Source organism: Oryctolagus cuniculus, chromosome 17, assembly GCF_964237555.1.
Source record: "Oryctolagus cuniculus chromosome 17, mOryCun1.1, whole genome shotgun sequence".
Classification (NCBI taxonomy): Eukaryota; Metazoa; Chordata; class Mammalia; order Lagomorpha; family Leporidae; genus Oryctolagus; species Oryctolagus cuniculus.
This window is the reverse complement of record NC_091448.1, coordinates 24,837,189-24,852,848: the sequence shown is the minus strand read 5'-3', so window position 1 is coordinate 24,852,848 and position 15,660 is coordinate 24,837,189. Positions and strand designations below refer to the sequence as shown.

The following is a 15,660-nucleotide window of genomic DNA, read 5'->3' as shown; positions in this document are numbered from 1 at the left end:
AGAAATTAATGGCTATGAGTTCTTTTTTGATCAACTCAAATTATGTCGACCCCAAGTTCCCTCCGTGCGAGGAATATTCACAGAGCGATTACCTGCCCAGCGACCACTCGCCCGGGTACTACGCCGGCGGCCAGAGGCGAGAGAGCAGCTTCCAGCCGGAGGCGGGCTTCGGGCGGCGCGCGGCGTGCACCGTGCAGCGCTACGCGGCCTGCCGGGACCCCGGGCCCCTGCCGCCGCCGCCGCCCCCGCCGCCGCCCCCGCCGCCTCCCGGGCTGTCCCCTCGGGCTCCTGCGCCGCCGCCACCCGCCGGGGCCCTCCTCCCGGAGCCCGGCCAGCGCTGCGAGGCGGTCAGCAGCAGCCCCCCGCCGCCTCCTTGCGCCCAGAACCCCCTGCACCCCAGTCCGTCCCACTCGGCGTGCAAAGAGCCGGTCGTCTACCCTTGGATGCGCAAAGTTCACGTGAGCACGGGTGAGTGCGTGGGCGCCCCTTCCCCCTCCCGCCCTAAAGGGACCTCAGAGGCATTGGGGGGGGGAGCCTGGGGGAAGCCAATTGTCCCCGCTATAAACTCGCCATTGCTAGAGATTTACGGTCGCCTGTTTTCAGAGCCACATAATTACATCCCCCATAAATTTTTATGGCCTGGTGGGCCCCGCGCCTTTGAAGTCCGTTCCCCATCCTCTTTGCCATTCTCAGCAGCGACTTCTCCACCAGTGAAGTTGGGAGATGGAGAGGGGTGGGGGCAGTGGGGGAGGAGGAGGAGAATCCGTATTTAAGCACAGAGTTGAGTCAACTCCCAATATTTGTATTTTCCCCGCTTCCAGTCCCGCTGCTTGGCTGCAGAAGCGGGCAAAAGTTTTTGGGTCTTTTTTTTTTTTTTTTTAAACCGGGAGGCAGGCACTGCTTGGAATCTGAGCAGCAGCGAGGGTGGGAACTAAGCAGGGGACAGGCTTGGGGAAGAGCGAGGAGCGGTGAAAGCCTCGGGACCATCCCTCGCCCCCTCCCACACACCCCCAATCAGCCACGACGACAGCGCAGCCGTCCAAAACTTTGAGGAGGCTTCCTCTTGCCTGGGTCTCATCGTCCCCCCTTTTGGATCCTCACACTGCACCCCCCCCCCAATCTGCAGGGAGAAGAGGTGGCGGGGGAGGGGGGGAGACCCAGGTCGCTGCAAGAAAAGACTCCGTTCCTCCTCCCTGTCGGGGGCAATAAAACTTTCTCTTTCTCCTTCTCTCTGTGTGTGTCCAGTAAACCCCAATTACGCCGGCGGGGAGCCCAAGCGCTCTCGGACCGCCTACACTCGCCAGCAGGTCTTGGAGCTGGAGAAGGAGTTCCACTACAACCGCTACCTGACGCGGCGCCGAAGGGTGGAGATCGCCCACGCGCTCTGCCTCTCTGAGCGCCAGATCAAGATCTGGTTCCAGAACCGGCGCATGAAGTGGAAAAAAGACCACAAGTTGCCCAACACCAAGATCCGCTCGGGCAGCACCGCAGGCGCAGCCGCAGCGCCCCCCGGCCGGCCCCACGCAGGCGCCCCCGCGCTCTAGTGCCCCCCGCGCGGGCGCCGCGGACTCGGGGCGGGGGCGGGCAGCGGGGGGAGCCGGGGAGGGCCCGGAGCAGCCCGCCGCCCTCCCCCCACCCCAACTTTGTAGGAATAAACGCAGACAAGGAGGGGTAGGGAAAGCTTTATTTATAGAAATGACCGAGGGCCCCCACACACCCGAAGCAAGGTTCAAGTCTCTTGCTTTCTTCCTTAAAAAAAAAAAAAAAAAAAAGAAGAAGAAGAAGGGGAAAAGGAAGAAAGAAAAAGACAGAAAGAGCAATAGGAGGAGGCTGCAGCTCCTGTTCCCAGCGTTGGCGAAGATGGATCCACGTTTCATCTTTAATCACGCCAGGCCCAGGCCCATCTGTCTTGTTTACTCTGCCGAGAGGACGGGCCTCGGTGGCGACCATTACCTCGACACCCAGCTAACAAATGAGGCCCGGCCCGGCCGCCGCCGCTGCCGCCGCTCCTGGAAGGCTGCCTGGATTTCCTTTCTTTGTCCCCAGCCCCGACACGCAGCGAAAGCAGCCTCTGACTGCCAGATAGCGCGGTGTTGTGGCCACGGTAACAAACACGCACAGCCTCCCTCCCCCTCCTTGCCGCGGCTGCTCGCCCCCTTCCACCTGGGCTGCAGCGGGAGACAGAGGAAGGGGACAGGGATTGGGGGCGGGGAGATTGAGGCCAGGATTTGGGGCGGGGGCGGGGGGGGGGGGGGCGGGAGAAAAAGGGAACCCAGGAGGGCCTTCCTCTGGAGGGCCGGGCCTGGCGGGGCACAGGGCTGCGGGCTCCAGGGGCCTTGCCTCCGTGGCTGAAAATGAGCGTGAAACTAGGAGGCGAATGCCCTGCCCCACCTCGCCGGTGTGCACTGCCTGGCAGAGCCCCTCCTACAGTTTGACCTTGTTGCATCGTTTATTTTATTATTATTATTATTATTAATATTATTATTATTACTATTATTTTATGCCATACGTGTCCTCCTGTTCTCTCTCTGACATTCCAAGCTGGGATGTGCCCCTCAACCCCCACCTCAGGGGCTGCCTGGGTCTAGAACCTTTCGTTGGCGTGAAAATGTGTGTCATGTACAGAGTGACAATAGAAATAAATGTTTGGTTTCTTGTGACCAGCACGGCGTGTTTTTGTTGAAGCCTTTATGTCATGACATGGACAAATGCCACCCCACATAGACCTTAAGCACCCTAGTGGGTTCGGCCTCACGTTGTACCTGTTTTTTTTTTTTTTCTTTTCTTTTTTCTTTTCTTTTCTTTTCTTTCTTTTATTTTCAAATGGTCTGATGGGACTTTCTATCAGTAGGTTCCAAATTGTGGTCGCTGATTCTGTTTTCCTTTTGGGGTGGGTGTGTTTTGTTAGGGGCTTTTAATTTTTTTTCCTCCTCCAGTCCAAAAAATGGTTGGAAAGGACTGGGAGGGCTGAGTCTGGTCCCCGATGTTTCACTGTAGGACACAAGAGGCTTAAGTACGGCGAAGCCTTTCATATCGTGATTTATTTGTCATAAGCAAATAAAATGCGGTTAAGCTGTCTCCTTCTAGACAGACAGCCCTTTGGTTATTAAAGTTCCGAGAGAGGAGAGAGGATTCCACAAGGCCTGGCCTCTTCCCTCCCCGCGCAAGAAGGTATCACTTTCCTCAGAGGTGTTTAAGGCTTTTAATGAGTCTAATTTTTTGCACAGATGTTTCTGGGTGTTTGCAGGTTTTCAGAGTATTTTTATATTACAAAGGAGCTAGCCGGTGCCATAGCTCAAACTCTGACAAGCAAATAGATAATCAAGAAGACAAATGGCCTCTTTTGTGAAGCCCTGCTCCTGTATTAATTTTCATTTTCTTTCTCATAGCAAGTATCGAAAGTAGGACTAGGGACCAAATAGCTTTCCTGTCTCTCAGGTCCCAGTCACCCCTAGAATGGAATGGGGGAAGGGGAAGGGGAAGGGGTTCGGGGCAGCTTTTGTGCAGCGCTGCTGTGAAGTTCTAAGATCTGGGAGCTCCAGCCTGGGGGTGAGGGGGTGGGGTGCGGAATCTGGCCTGGTGGCGGGCCAGGGTGCCAGCCACTCCGCCTCCAAAAAAAGCTGGAGAGTCTATGTGCGATTAAAAGTCGTTTGTTTTTCCTGATCCCACGTCTCCTTTGAAAATAAAGAGAGCCAGACACACCCACACATTTTATTGTTTTTTATTTTGCATTCCTCTGGTTTGCAGGGCAATAACTGGAGAGTGGTTAGGGCCAGGGGGAACCGAGGGGGCCTGGGTCCTCAGCGCTGGAGAGGGCAGTGGAAGTGCCCGATTCAACGCAGCTCGGCCGGGGGACTTAGGAAAAATCACCCTGGACCTGGAGGGAGAGGGGGCGAGCTTTGTTTCCGTGGCGTCGCGGGGTGGTGTCTTAGCTGCAAGGAGAGACAGGGACAGCCCTTAGCAGAGGGGGAAAATAGTTCTGAAAAAGCAGATGCCCCCCCCCCCCACCGGAATCTCTCTAAAAGAACCAAATCAAAGCTGCTCCTTGGAAGGTATGAATAGAATTTAAAAAAAAAAAAAGATTTCTATGGAGCTTAAAGTTCACAGTCATTCTGTGTAAGACAAGAGCTAAGAAAAATGTGAGAATTATACGGAAAACCATTAATCACTTCTTTTCTTTAAATACGTATCCTCTCTCCTTTGTTATTATTCAACAGCAAATCTCCACAGACCGGCTGCTGGGGGAAAAAACTGTTAGCCGCCTCTCCCAGATCTGCGAGGGGAGAAAAATCGGACCATAAAGTTGAAAACTTTTTTCTCTCAGTTTGGAAGAAGCCGTTCATCATGAGTGGGACCGGCGGCGCTCGGGCCACAGGAGGCGAGAGGTGCAGAGGTAACAAAGCCGGCCGGGCTGGCGGGTTTGGACCGTTTTTTTTTTTTACGAGCTCTTGTCACAAGCAAAAGAAGAACCCTCTCTCTCGCCTCCTCCTCTTTTTCTTTCTCCACTGTCTGCGCGGGGATTTTTGCGGTGGCCCCTGGGGCAGGTTGACTGCCTTTTATGATGAGGGCTGCCTGGGTCCTGGATGGGTGTTGGAGCTGACTGGGGCGAGGTGGCAGGGCCGCCAAGAAGCCCCAGAGGAGAGGGCTGGCCACGGGGCCGCCCAGCAGCGCCGGTCTGGCTTTGGAGGATGCAGGCGGGCGCGGGGCACTGCACAGCGTGTGTGCATGCGTGTGTGTCTATGGGGCTCACGTGTGGCCGGTGTGCTCCCTTGCCTGTCTACACAGGGGGCTCGGGTCCCCTCTGTCTGTTGGCTGGTGAGAGGTTGTCACAGAGAATCCAGCTCTGGGATGCGGTGCCCTGGCTTGGGACCGATCCTTTTCTCTTCTGGTGTTGAGGAGCTCGGGATTCTAGACAAATATCGTGCTTCTGTCTGCAGCGAGAAACTGCTCAGCTCACAGGCGAGATGCGTTGATGGAAAAAAAAAAATTCTTCCTCTGAGCTGCCCCCCTGGCTTTCTGGAACCCAGAGGCTCCGTGATGGGGTTGGTGTTTCTGTCTGCGTTTGGGAACTCTGTTGTCTCTGCTGGGGCCCTGCTCCTCAGGCGCAGGGAGGCAGTGGCTCTGCATCAAACCTGAATGTGCTGGCCCTTTTTCCCTGAGGCCTCACTTAGGGTTTGGATGTGGGAGGCTGGCAGGAGAGAGTTCATGGAGAGGCCACGTTTTCTAGGCGATTAGCTCGGTATTAGAACCACAAAATGACCTCGGAAGCCCCTTGACCTCTCCGAGACTGGACATTGTGCTGGCTCCTGCCTACTGCCCAGGAGGGAAAGTCGCACCTCCGCAGGGTAGAGTCTTAGGGCTGCTGCACTCCCCCCCATGCCTCCATCCCTCTTTTGTCCCTAAACTTTTCTTTGCTGTCTTTTTGGGGTTTCTGGATTACTTTTGTATGACTGTCCACTGGGGAGAAAAGCAATAAAAATTTCAGCCCAAGGTCCCTGTTAGGGCAGGGAAGTGGGGTGCCGTCTGTCTCTCTCTACCCAACCATTTCCGAAGCCAGGCTCTACCCCCCTCTTCCAAGGCCAGCTCATCCCTTCTTTCTTGTGTCACTTGGAGGGAGCTGAGGGAAGCAAGACAAAGGGATGGGGTAAGAGCGGTGGAGAGGCTGGAACCCCAGTTCCCCAGGGCCCAGAGGCGTGGGTCCCTGGGCTATAAGGAGAGAGGGGGCTCCCACTGCCTCTCTAGGGCTGACATGCAAATCTGCATCTTCCCCACTCATGCTCTGAAGTCTCTTTGGGTAGGAAGGTATTTTGAAAACCATCTTTCCCCTTTCTTGCCCTGGTCCCCAATCCCGCCCAGCTACTCACAGAGTCCTTGGACTGTACCATTCACTGGAGGAGGTGGGAAGAGCATCAGGGCAGGCTGTTCTGATCCTTCCCGGGCCGGCTCTAGACCAAAGTTTTTAGAAACTTTTCATTTTAAGAGATGGATGGAAGATTTGCTAAGGTGACCCCCAAACATAGAACCCTTCCAAATCTATATTCTGGATGCTATATCTTAAAAATCCATACCAGTAGCATCCTTTTAGAGGGAGGCAGAGGTGAGGGGAGACAGAGAGAGAGACAGACAGACAGATTCTGGCTGGGCAGAGGAAGACTGGGAGAGACGGGCATCACTGGGACGTGTGTGGGGCATTGCTTTGCATTTTGTAAATTATTTCCCATAATCTGGGAACTCTATCTCAAGCAAGAAGCAATTGGAGTGATTGGGGTCTTCTCCTTCGTGGCATGAACAGAGGGACTGGAGGCCTCAGAGGGGACAGGGGTGAGCAGAAAGGCAAGTTGGACTCTTCCTGGCCTGAAAACCCATGCAGCTGGGGGGAGCCCTGCATTACCAACAAGGGCAGATCACCAACTGCAGACGCTCTCCAGGCCCCAACCTGGTTCCCAGGGCCTGCAGTATTGGGAGCCACCCAAGGGAAAGGGGAGGGAGAGGCTGGGGTCTGCCCAGGGTTCCAGCCTCACAGGCCCCACCTGCCAGATCGGCCTTTTCCCTCACTCCCCCAGCCCAGCCCTTTAGAGAGCTGAATGTGCAAATGGGCTCACTTTTGAGGATTCGGGCGGGCGGCCACCCCAGGGAAGCCTCCCCATCTTTTGACCTCTGTGTGTCTCTTCCCTTGGCTCCCTGACCTGCCCCGCTCGCTCTCCACCCCCCTCTTCCCTCCCTCCACCAGCCACCTGGGCAGAGGGGGCTGCTCAGGCCCCCAGGGAGGCAAGGCGGCCCCCAGCGCTGCAAGCCCTCAGTGGGTCTCCCTGGGAAGTGGCGGCTGGGGAGGAGGTCTGGGTGGAAAAGGGAGTTGGGAAGTTTCCCAGCGTGAGTTGAGCGCTGACGGATTTGTGATCGGCCATAAAACGGGCGCGTTCGGATTCGTAAATCAATCTCGCCTCTCTCTTAGTCTAAACGCTCACTCGTTTATCGGCAGCAAGAAAGCGCCCGGCTCGCGCTCAGGAGCTTGTTTATTTGAACGTGGACATTCCCAGGATCTGAAAAGCGTGGGCATTTTAACAGAGCCCGCCCGGCGTGCCTGCGTCCCATTTTGCTATTCTCTTTCTCCTCCTTGAAAATAATTCGATTTCAGAGATTGCTGTCTTTCCAAGCTCCAGGATATTCATATATTCTCATTCTCTCTCTCTCTCTCTCTCTCTCTCTCTCTCTCTCTCTCCCCCCAGACTTGAGTGTTTTCCTTTGGGGTCTACTTTTAATGGACTTGGGGCCAAGATGTGCTGGAGCATCCCAGCCCTTGGAGCTGGGAGCGGGCCCACCTCCACCTCGGGGCAGGCTGAATTCAATACCAGTCTGTGTTTTGTATCTGAACAATCAAAGCCGACCGCCCCCCCCCCCACAGAGTCTGGGCCCGGCCGGCGCCCCCACCCTGTGGGCAGGGGCAGGAGTCTAGTGTCTTGGGCAGGGGTCTCGCTGTGCCGCTTCTAGCTGCCACCTCTGAGGCCGACCCGGAGGTGGCTGTTTTTCTGGCGTTTGTCAAGGCGACCAAGTCCCCAGCCTCCTCCCTCTGTGAGTTGCTTTCTGTTCAGACCCCTCCAAACAAGCCAGGGGAAACCCCTCACCCTCACCCCCACAGAGGTTTGTTCTTGGATTGCCTTGCCTGCCCCAAGGCGGCGGTGGTCCCACAAGCCCACGAGCTGGGATAAGGCGGGAATACGCAGCCAGGGGCTTCCTTCGGAATGTCTTCCAGGAATGTCTTCCAGGAATGTCGCTTCTGCTTCCCTTTGTGCCCCCTCCCCCACCCCACCCCATCCCTGTTCTAACTGGTCAAGTTCGGAGGACTTTGGGTTTTGTTTGGTTACGTTTATATTTGAGGTGGAAGTGTGTGTGTGTGTGTGTGTGTGTGTGTGTGTAGCCCCCTCTCTCTAGGCCTGGAGGGCGGATTCCTCCCATCCCTGATGGTGACCCCTTTCCCAGGCACCCCCTCCAGCTCTTGATCACGAATCAATTTTCTTTGTCTATGGAGTGGAGCTCCGGGCACTCACACCTGGAAGACAGAGACCGGGCTGCGGGCTGCAGGCCGACTTGCAAGCTTTTCCTGCCTTTCCGTACTCCGCAGATCCCCGGCTGTCCTGGCCGGTGTGTTGGGGAAGGGGGAGCCCAGACAGGCTGTGACCGAGCGGGGAGGCTGGGGTCTGCTGCTGCTGTGCAGAAACCTTCGTCCCGGTGGTCTTTGTCTCTGGAGCCAGTGTGCAAAGGGGCAGGAGAATTTGGTTCCCGTGGCGCTTGACAGCGCCACAAGAACAAGTGCCCCTTGTGGTTACTGTCAACTCTGGAGGCTGCGGACTCAGCCGCTCCGGACTCAGCCCTGGCCCTTTCCTGCCCCCTGAGAAGCAGGCGCCTTGCAAGAGCAGAGGGAGAATGCGAGCCAGAAGCCCCGGTTCCGGTTGTTCATCTGTAACAAGGACTTAGCAAGCGTGTCTTTTCAAGAGGGCCCTTTTCAGAATTTTGTTATGAATTTCTGAAGAGGGAGAGTGAAGGGAGGCTAAGGATGGGCCCCCCGGCAGTGGCTGGGAGAGCGGAGTTGGAAGGAAAGGGCAGACGTCCAGGGGCTGGGAGAAGGGCTCCGCGCCCACCCCCACCCCACCCCTAGACGCCCCTGCAGACTCTTCCTGTACCTCCAGGAACTAGGCAGAAGCAGAAGAAGGGGGAGAGGAGAGGAGAGCTGTGGGTAAGCGTGTGGGGGCGGGCTAGGACGCTGTGGCTGCAGCGGGTACCGACTGGAGAGCGGGAGCGACGAGGAGACCAGGAGACCTCACCGCCGCTCCATTGGTGGGCCGGGAGGAACCTATCTTGCAAGAAAATGTCTCTTCCTGAAGGGGAAGGTCATAGTGGTCCTTTGAGCCTGAAATCGAAAGACCCCCTTCCCCCTCCCGGTCACGTGATTCATTAAATAATTAATGCCGAGGTTGCAGAATAGATATGTATTCGTCAGGAAAATCGCAGGCTCGGTCTCCCTGTTTCTGACGTGCAATTCAACTGTCCTTTGAAAAACAAGCCTGTACCCCGAGAAAAAAAAGAGAGAGAGAGAGGGGGAGAGAGAGAGTGAGAGAGGGAGAGGGAGAGAGAGAGAGAGAGAGAGAGAGAGAGAGAAAGAAAGGGAGACAGCAATAAAACAGCCCCGCAGCCGGAGCCGCACCGCGGGCTGGGGTACTGTAAGTAGAAGGGATTTCTCACTACCTACCGCGTCTTATATGTCCATGTAAATTTATTGTTTGTTATTAATGTTATTGTCGTAAAATGTGACAAATAGCCATCTTCATTTCCTGCCATTTCTCTTCACACGGTGCTCTGTGTTTATAACCATTGAGGCATCGCATAGAAATTTTAGGAATATTTCTCCTCTTTCTCTCTCTCTCTCTCTCTCTCTCTCTCTCTCTCTCTCCATCTCCCTCTCCCTCTCCTCCAACCTTTTTCTTGATTTATAGCAATATGGGTGTCAGCTTCTCCGGCAAGCCAGCCATTGTGTGTGTGTGTGTGTGTGTGTGTGTGTACGCGCGCGCGCGTTTGTGAGCGAGTTGTGTTGTTTATGGCAATGTCTTCGATAAATCATTTCTCATGGAAAATGATGTGGAAGCTGGGCTGTTTGTGCGGCCGGGACAGCGTGGCTCTCACAGGCACTTCCTCCCTGTCTGCCCTGCTCCCAGGAGCTGGTTATCTCAGACAATTTACAGTAATATATCAGCAGTTAATATGAAAGCTCTATAGCTGGAGGTCTTAAACTGCAGCATCTGTGATTATCAATTAAGGCGAGATTTGTATAAATTTGGTAAACCAGAATTGCCTTACTGGCATATAAACCCAGTCAAAGACCACGACCTAATATAAAAATTTATATTTGCGCGCCCGATGGAGCAAGCATTTCGGCAGCAGCAGACAGAGTCTCCTTTGGAAGCCAGTCGCCTCCAGGAGTTTGGCTTTTCCAACTCCAGCCTGGGGCGAACAAACCTGGCTCCCAAAGCCGAGGGAGCCCCGGGGGCAGGAGAGGTGGAGGTGGAGGAAGGGATGTCTGGGGCTGAAGGCGAAGGCTGGGGGGAACGGAACGGATGGGGGCCGGCCAGAGGGTTCCCGTTTTAAGGGCTGATGTGCATGGGACAGGCTAGGGGAGGTGTTGGGGGTGAAGATGGAGCTGCTCAAATTGGGGGAGACAATGGAGCCAGGCAAAGGGTGAAGGGCAGCGGAGAAGCTGAAAGCCTGGGCTCCCCACCCTCCTGGCTAACAAAACAAGGAAATGGATTCACACCCCAGGAGCCTTCCTCCGACCTCCTGAAACAAAGAAAAGTTTCCTTCGCGGGCCAGAGACGTGTGTGTGTGTGTGTGTGTGTGTGTGTGTGTGTGTGTGGATAGAGGGAGAAGAAGTTGTAGAAGTTTTTTGAGAACAGAAATGTTCTCCGAGTCAGGGGGGCCTGGGAAGTTGGAGAGTGTTCCAGAACCTGGGGTGTGTTTCTCCCTAAGCACCCTGCCCTAGAGAGGGTAGAGAGGGAGCCAACGGGGTGCAGATTGGAGGGGGGAGCTGATAACTTTCCCCTGGGGTTTCCTGTGGAGGTGCTGGTCTCTCCCCATAAGGAGAGAAGTTGCTGAGCAGGAGCAGAGCCAGGGCTGGTTTCTGGGGACTAAGTGAACTGCACCCCAGAGTTGTGGTGCACAAAGGCCAGAGTGCCAGGGCCTTTACCACAGCCCGGTTCAGGCTGCTGTGGCTGGCTGTGCCTTCCCTGGCTGGAGCCAGGCCAACTAACTTTATAGCCGCTATTATCTGTGATATTTAACTCTGTCTGCTAGTGTAAACCTTTGAGCAGGAAAATTAGAGCGAGCCTGCATCCAAGTGTTAATTATTCATGGCATCAGCTGTGGGGAGTGGCGGCTTAGGCCCTGGACCTAGCAGTGTCCAGGTGCTGGCACCCAGCCTCTGCTCCAAGTGGGCGCTGAGCCCCATCCTTGGCGATAGGCAATTTGTAGATAGATGGGGAGGAAGTGTCCCAATATGGGGATCTGGGTTGAAAAAGGCTTGGGAAGAAAGAGGAGGAGGAAGCCATGGGGAAGCTAGACTGGGATGGACAGGGGCACTGGCTGGCCTGGATTGAAGCAACTGGGCAGTCTGCATTCAGGAGCGGTTTGACGGGGCTGGAGCTTGCGGGGAGGTGGGAGGGGTTGCAGGAGGCCGCAAAGATAGCAGGGGGCAGAGACTCCAAATCTTTCTGTCCTGTTCCCCACCTTCTTGAGGGGTGGAGAGCCCGTGCACACTCAGGGTGGGAGCAAGCACTTTTCCTATACCTGGGGAGTGGAGGGGGGAAGGTGGTGGTGATGAGAGTTCAACCCCACATGAGTGCTCCAGAATTTAGGCCAAAGTTTTATAGAGATGGGGGAAGGACCACGTGAAAGAGTGGACACTATATTTATTTCATTAGCTCCTGAACTCAGCTTGTGTTGGAGGTTGGGGAACAAATGGACCGGGGTTGGAAGGGGGGCTTAAGGATTTGCTCTTGGGGCCAGGCCATGGCTAGCAGGGAGAGCTGGAAGCCAGTCCCCAGTCCCGCAGGCCTCTTCCCCTCCCCCAGCTACCTTTGCCTGTGATGGGCATGTCTGACATCTCCCTCCCCAGCTTTTCCCTTTTATTCGCTAGGCCCCTTCAGGTCTTTGTCTCCTCTGGCCCTCGGGAGAGGAGATGGCACCGATACCCCCTCCCCTCCCCTTCCCCCAGCTCGCACACACTCTTCCCCAGGAGACAAAGCAGGGAGACCATCCCTGACCACCATTATCTTTCAATGCTGCCCCTTCCAGCCAAGCAGGTAGGCCTACCCCATCAGCAAGTCTGGCCAGACTTTCCTGTCCTTGCTTACATGTGCACTTGGCTCATTTAGCTATGCAGGACCCCATCACACCTCCTCACCCACACCTCTGATCCGCTTTTGTGTCATTCAGCGCATGGGACAGGGCTCCAGGGAAGCTGCTGACCACATCCTTCCCCTCACGTGTGTGAGCCTACTGTGTACCCTTTTGCCTTCCAGGGGCAAGCTGCTAACATTTAATGACTGGAGGAGTTGGGTGGAAAGGCCAGGGACAAGGGCCTGGCGAGACAGCCAGCAGCAGGCTCCCTTTCTGGGGGAAGGGTGTCAAGGCTGAGTCTGAGACAAAGCCCTGCAGTGGGGCAGAGAGCTATCCCAGAAGGAGGAGCCCCAGGCCTGCCTGGGATGGACCCACAGAGGGAAGTGAGAGGAGGGAACGTGGAAAGCCAAGCAGTGGCTTTGCCCTGTTCTTTCTAGAACATAGGATCTCCATGCTTGAAGGTGCCAGGGAGAGGGCAGGCCAGGCGACAGCCCAAGAGGCGAAGCCAGAAGTGGTTTCTGAAGACTCTGCTAAGTCCTTTGCAAGGCTCAATGCAAATTCTCTGATGGTAGAGAGAGGCAGAGTGGGAGAAGACAAAGAGGCTGAGGAGAGATAGGGACTGAGAGGACCGAGATGGTTAGCAAAGGCTGGGGGGAGTAGGGGGATAGGCACCTCTCCTGGGGAGCAGGCATGGAGAAGGCTCCTCCAGACTCTGTGCCCCCTGGACTTCTAGCACATCCAACTTTCTTTGCAGGAAGCTGCTCCACGCTGAGGTCATCTCAGAAGCAAGTGTCTCTAGAGTAGGCCCTGGTGTGAGGCCGCCCCGGGTAGGACCCTAAGTGCCAGGGAGTGGCCAAGATGCCCCGCACGCCTCCGTCTCCTCCAGTCCTTTAACCAGACAATTCATCACGGGGGTCAGTCTCCCATCCCCCAGGCCCAGAAACCCTCCCTTGGCCTCTCTCTCCAACTGTGACTCTGCCCTTTAGCGCCAGGGAGAAGGAGTGGACGCTCCAGCCGCCGCCGCCTAGGAACTTTTACCTTTAGTTCCCATCCCTCCGCTCAAGTCCCCAGCCTTAACCAACGGATGCTTCCCTTACTCATCTCCTCCCTCCCTCCCTCACCTTTTCAGGAAAGAAAAGGAAAAGGGAAAGTTGCTACCAGACCAAGCAGCTTTAGTCAACTAGAGAGAACTGGAAAATGCAAACCTTTCTCGCCACACACCCCTCCATCCCTTTCTTACCCCCTCGCCATCGCTGTGCGCTTTCATGGAGCCCCTACCCCTCCTGTCCTGCCCAGAACTGTCTCCCTTCCCCTCCCTCCTCCGCCGGGTCGGGCATATGGAACCCATTTCGCTGGTGACATTGAAGAGCCGCCGGTGCGCCCGCCTTCCGCCATGGCGCCCCGGGCGCTCCCGCGCCTCTCCGTGGCCCTGTCAGCCACCACTCTTCTCTCCTGGCAACTTGGCCTGCGCTCAGGGCCCGGGCCCAACTCGGTGCCACACCGACCCGGGCTCCCCGCAGCCTCAAAGGGCCCTGGCGGAGCGGGAGCTCCGGCTTCTCCGGAAAGGGGCGCCGGCTGTCCGCGCCCCGAGCTCAGGATCCGCGCGCGCCGGGCCCCGCGGCCGCAGAGGCCGGAACAAAGCCGGGGGCGGGGGCGGGGCGGGGGCGGGGTGGGGGCGAGCGCATCCGGGCCTCTCCCCCAGCTCGGCGGGACGCTCAGCTCCCGGGCTGCCCCGGGGGCTGGAGAACCGGGATGCGGCCGGCTGCGGCGGCGGAGCCCCAGCCCGGGCCGCGGGTCCGGGGCCTGGCAGTCGGCTCCAGCACGCGCCCCGCGCTCGGCCGTCCGCCGCTGCCCACACCCTAGCGGGAGACCGCACAGGTAAGCGTGGGCCGCTGAGCCCCGGAGCTCAGGGCCTGGTTACGGTGGAGACTGGGTCGCCGAGAGCCGCACCCCCAGGCCCCTCTCCTGAGTCAGGCCGTGATCCGAATGGAACACAAAGATGAGACCAGGAAGAGAGGCGAGGCGAGGTGGGGGCTGAGAGGGGTGAAGGGTGAGGGATGAGCGTGGAGGAATGTGGAACTGTACGTGTGCGCGGGTGAACCGGGTCGGGTTGGGGTGCCGGGAGCGCTCCTGCGCAGGAAGGGTGCTAGGGGCTCGGGAGGGTTTTCGGGGCGAGTTGTGAGCCGCGGGAGGTGAGGGTAAAGTGAGAGACATCTGCTAAGGGCGGTGGGAGAGGACGGCTGGGCCCAGATCCCACGGTCCAGCTGCTCCCGTGGTCCAGCCCTTTAGCACCTAACGGGTTATTTGAAGCCAAAACTACAAGGGGATGCGCTGAGGCTGGGTGTGAAGCCGGGGAGGTAGGAGAGCGGTTGATTTATGGCTTCAGAGAAGCTGTGTTTACTCCCTGCCTGCTCTGGAAACCAAACACCAAACAGAGCAGAGGCAGGAGAAGCCCCTGTCTTTGGGGTGGGAGGCGATGCCAGGCTGATGCGCTGGGATTTGTTTTCCCAGATGTGAGGAGGTAGTGGCGACTGTCCCCTCACAGTGGGTCTGTGTGAGGTGTAAGGAGAGTGTGCAGAGATGCACAAGTGTAGGGGTGTTTGCACATTGTGCCAGTGCATCTGCACGTGTGTGAGTGCGTGCATGCACACGTGTACCCGGATTGGGATTTGCTGGGTACATTGCGGGATCGCTTATGAGCTGGGACTTCGGGAGCAGGAGGGATGGAGTAGCTGTGGATGCAGTCTGGGCCCCTCACCCTGTCCAGGAGGTCCTGTGCCTTCCTCCCACAGCTACAAGCAGTGCTTGGTGCACTTGGTCTGGTCCCTGGCCCCTGCTCCTCCACCCTTTCCTCCCCATGCATTGTCTACCCACGAATCGGGAGCTTCACTTTGAATTTGTTAACTTTGCAGGGGAGGACTGAGGAATGGGCATGAGTGGTGGGGTGAGGAGGAGGGGAGGAGAGGAGAAAAAGGCCTGGTGTGGTAGGGAGACCAGGAGATTGGTGGGTTAGGGTTGGCCTTGGCAGGCAGGGGTCCCTGCAACACTGCTCCAGTTCCCCCAGAGTGTCTGCTTGAGAGGGTGGCAAGTTAGCCCAAAGGTAGGACAGAGCAGGATGGCGGGGGTGCTGTGAAAAATGTCTTGACCCTCCGATGGGATCGGTATTTCCGCAGGCCAACGAGTGGCTCTTGCATTTCTGCCCAGACGCCCGGCTTTGCCTGGAAATTGTTTTGCATTAAATTTTCTCAGCTGCAGAATTATCTTTCCTCGCCTCGAGCTAAACTTGCATTTTTCCACCAGACACTTGGGCCCCGCACCAATGAAATCTGAGAGGAAGCGGCTGGGCCCTAAGTGGCCGTAATTTAATTGATTTTATCATAAATCATCAACTTGATGAAGAACCCGAGGTTTCAGTGAAGTAAATTGATATTAATGGGAGTTTTTTGAAATGCAAACCCGCTGCATCGTTGGGGCATCGGGAGGTGGGCTTCTTGTTTCCCAGGAGCAGAGAGCTGGGACCCAGAGCCCCACACGGCTTTGGGGGGTAGGGAAAGCAGGCAGCGAGGGGCAGCTGATTTCTTTGAGGGTGCTCAGCAGAGAATGGAACTTTGTTGGGAGGAAGCAGGACCCTGTGGAAGCTGCTGGCCATTCTGGGAATGCCTGTCCACAACTGTTGGGGGGGGGAGGCAGTTGGGGCGGCTGGTAGGTGTGTGGGCAGAGGTGGGGGTCGGGTGAGAAGGCCAGGCTGGTACAATGGGTGCATTGATGCCTGGTTAA

At 56.7% G+C, this 15,660-nt stretch overlaps 2 protein-coding genes across 12 annotated transcripts in view; both read left to right on the top strand.

Moving 5' to 3' along the window:
* The window catches only part of HOXB3 (homeobox B3), a 53,834-nt gene that overhangs the window by 25,805 nt on the left and 12,369 nt on the right, over nucleotides 1-15,660 (top strand). For 3 of the 11 annotated variants that reach the window (XM_051825588.2, XM_070060004.1, XM_051825587.2), the window contains exon 1: nucleotides 13,579-13,761. The gene's annotated coding sequence lies outside the window, so the exon portion shown is untranslated. Of the gene's footprint in view, nucleotides 1-1,964; nucleotides 2,105-2,772; nucleotides 3,172-4,217; nucleotides 4,394-8,100; nucleotides 9,216-13,578; nucleotides 13,762-15,660 lie in introns of those variants that run through there. The other 8 variants (XM_051825581.2, XM_051825583.2, XM_070060005.1 and 5 more) reach the window with 5 other exon arrangements.
* Nucleotides 9-2,666, top strand: HOXB4 (homeobox B4). Its single transcript, XM_051825596.2, has 2 exons — nucleotides 9-468; nucleotides 1,246-2,666. The coding sequence occupies exons 1-2, from the start codon at nucleotides 9-11 to the stop codon at nucleotides 1,542-1,544; spliced, it is 759 nt and encodes a 252-aa protein (XP_051681556.2). The 3' UTR covers nucleotides 1,545-2,666.

Excerpts from the sequence above, each read along its gene's own strand:
- HOXB4 (XM_051825596.2), top strand. The coding sequence starts at position 9 with ATGGCTATGAGTTCTTTTTTGATCAACTCAAATTATGTCGACCCCAAG. Across the intron at positions 469-1,245 it reads CAAAGTTCACGTGAGCACGG|TAAACCCCAATTACGCCGGC; the intron begins GTGAGTGCGTGG and ends GTGTGTGTCCAG.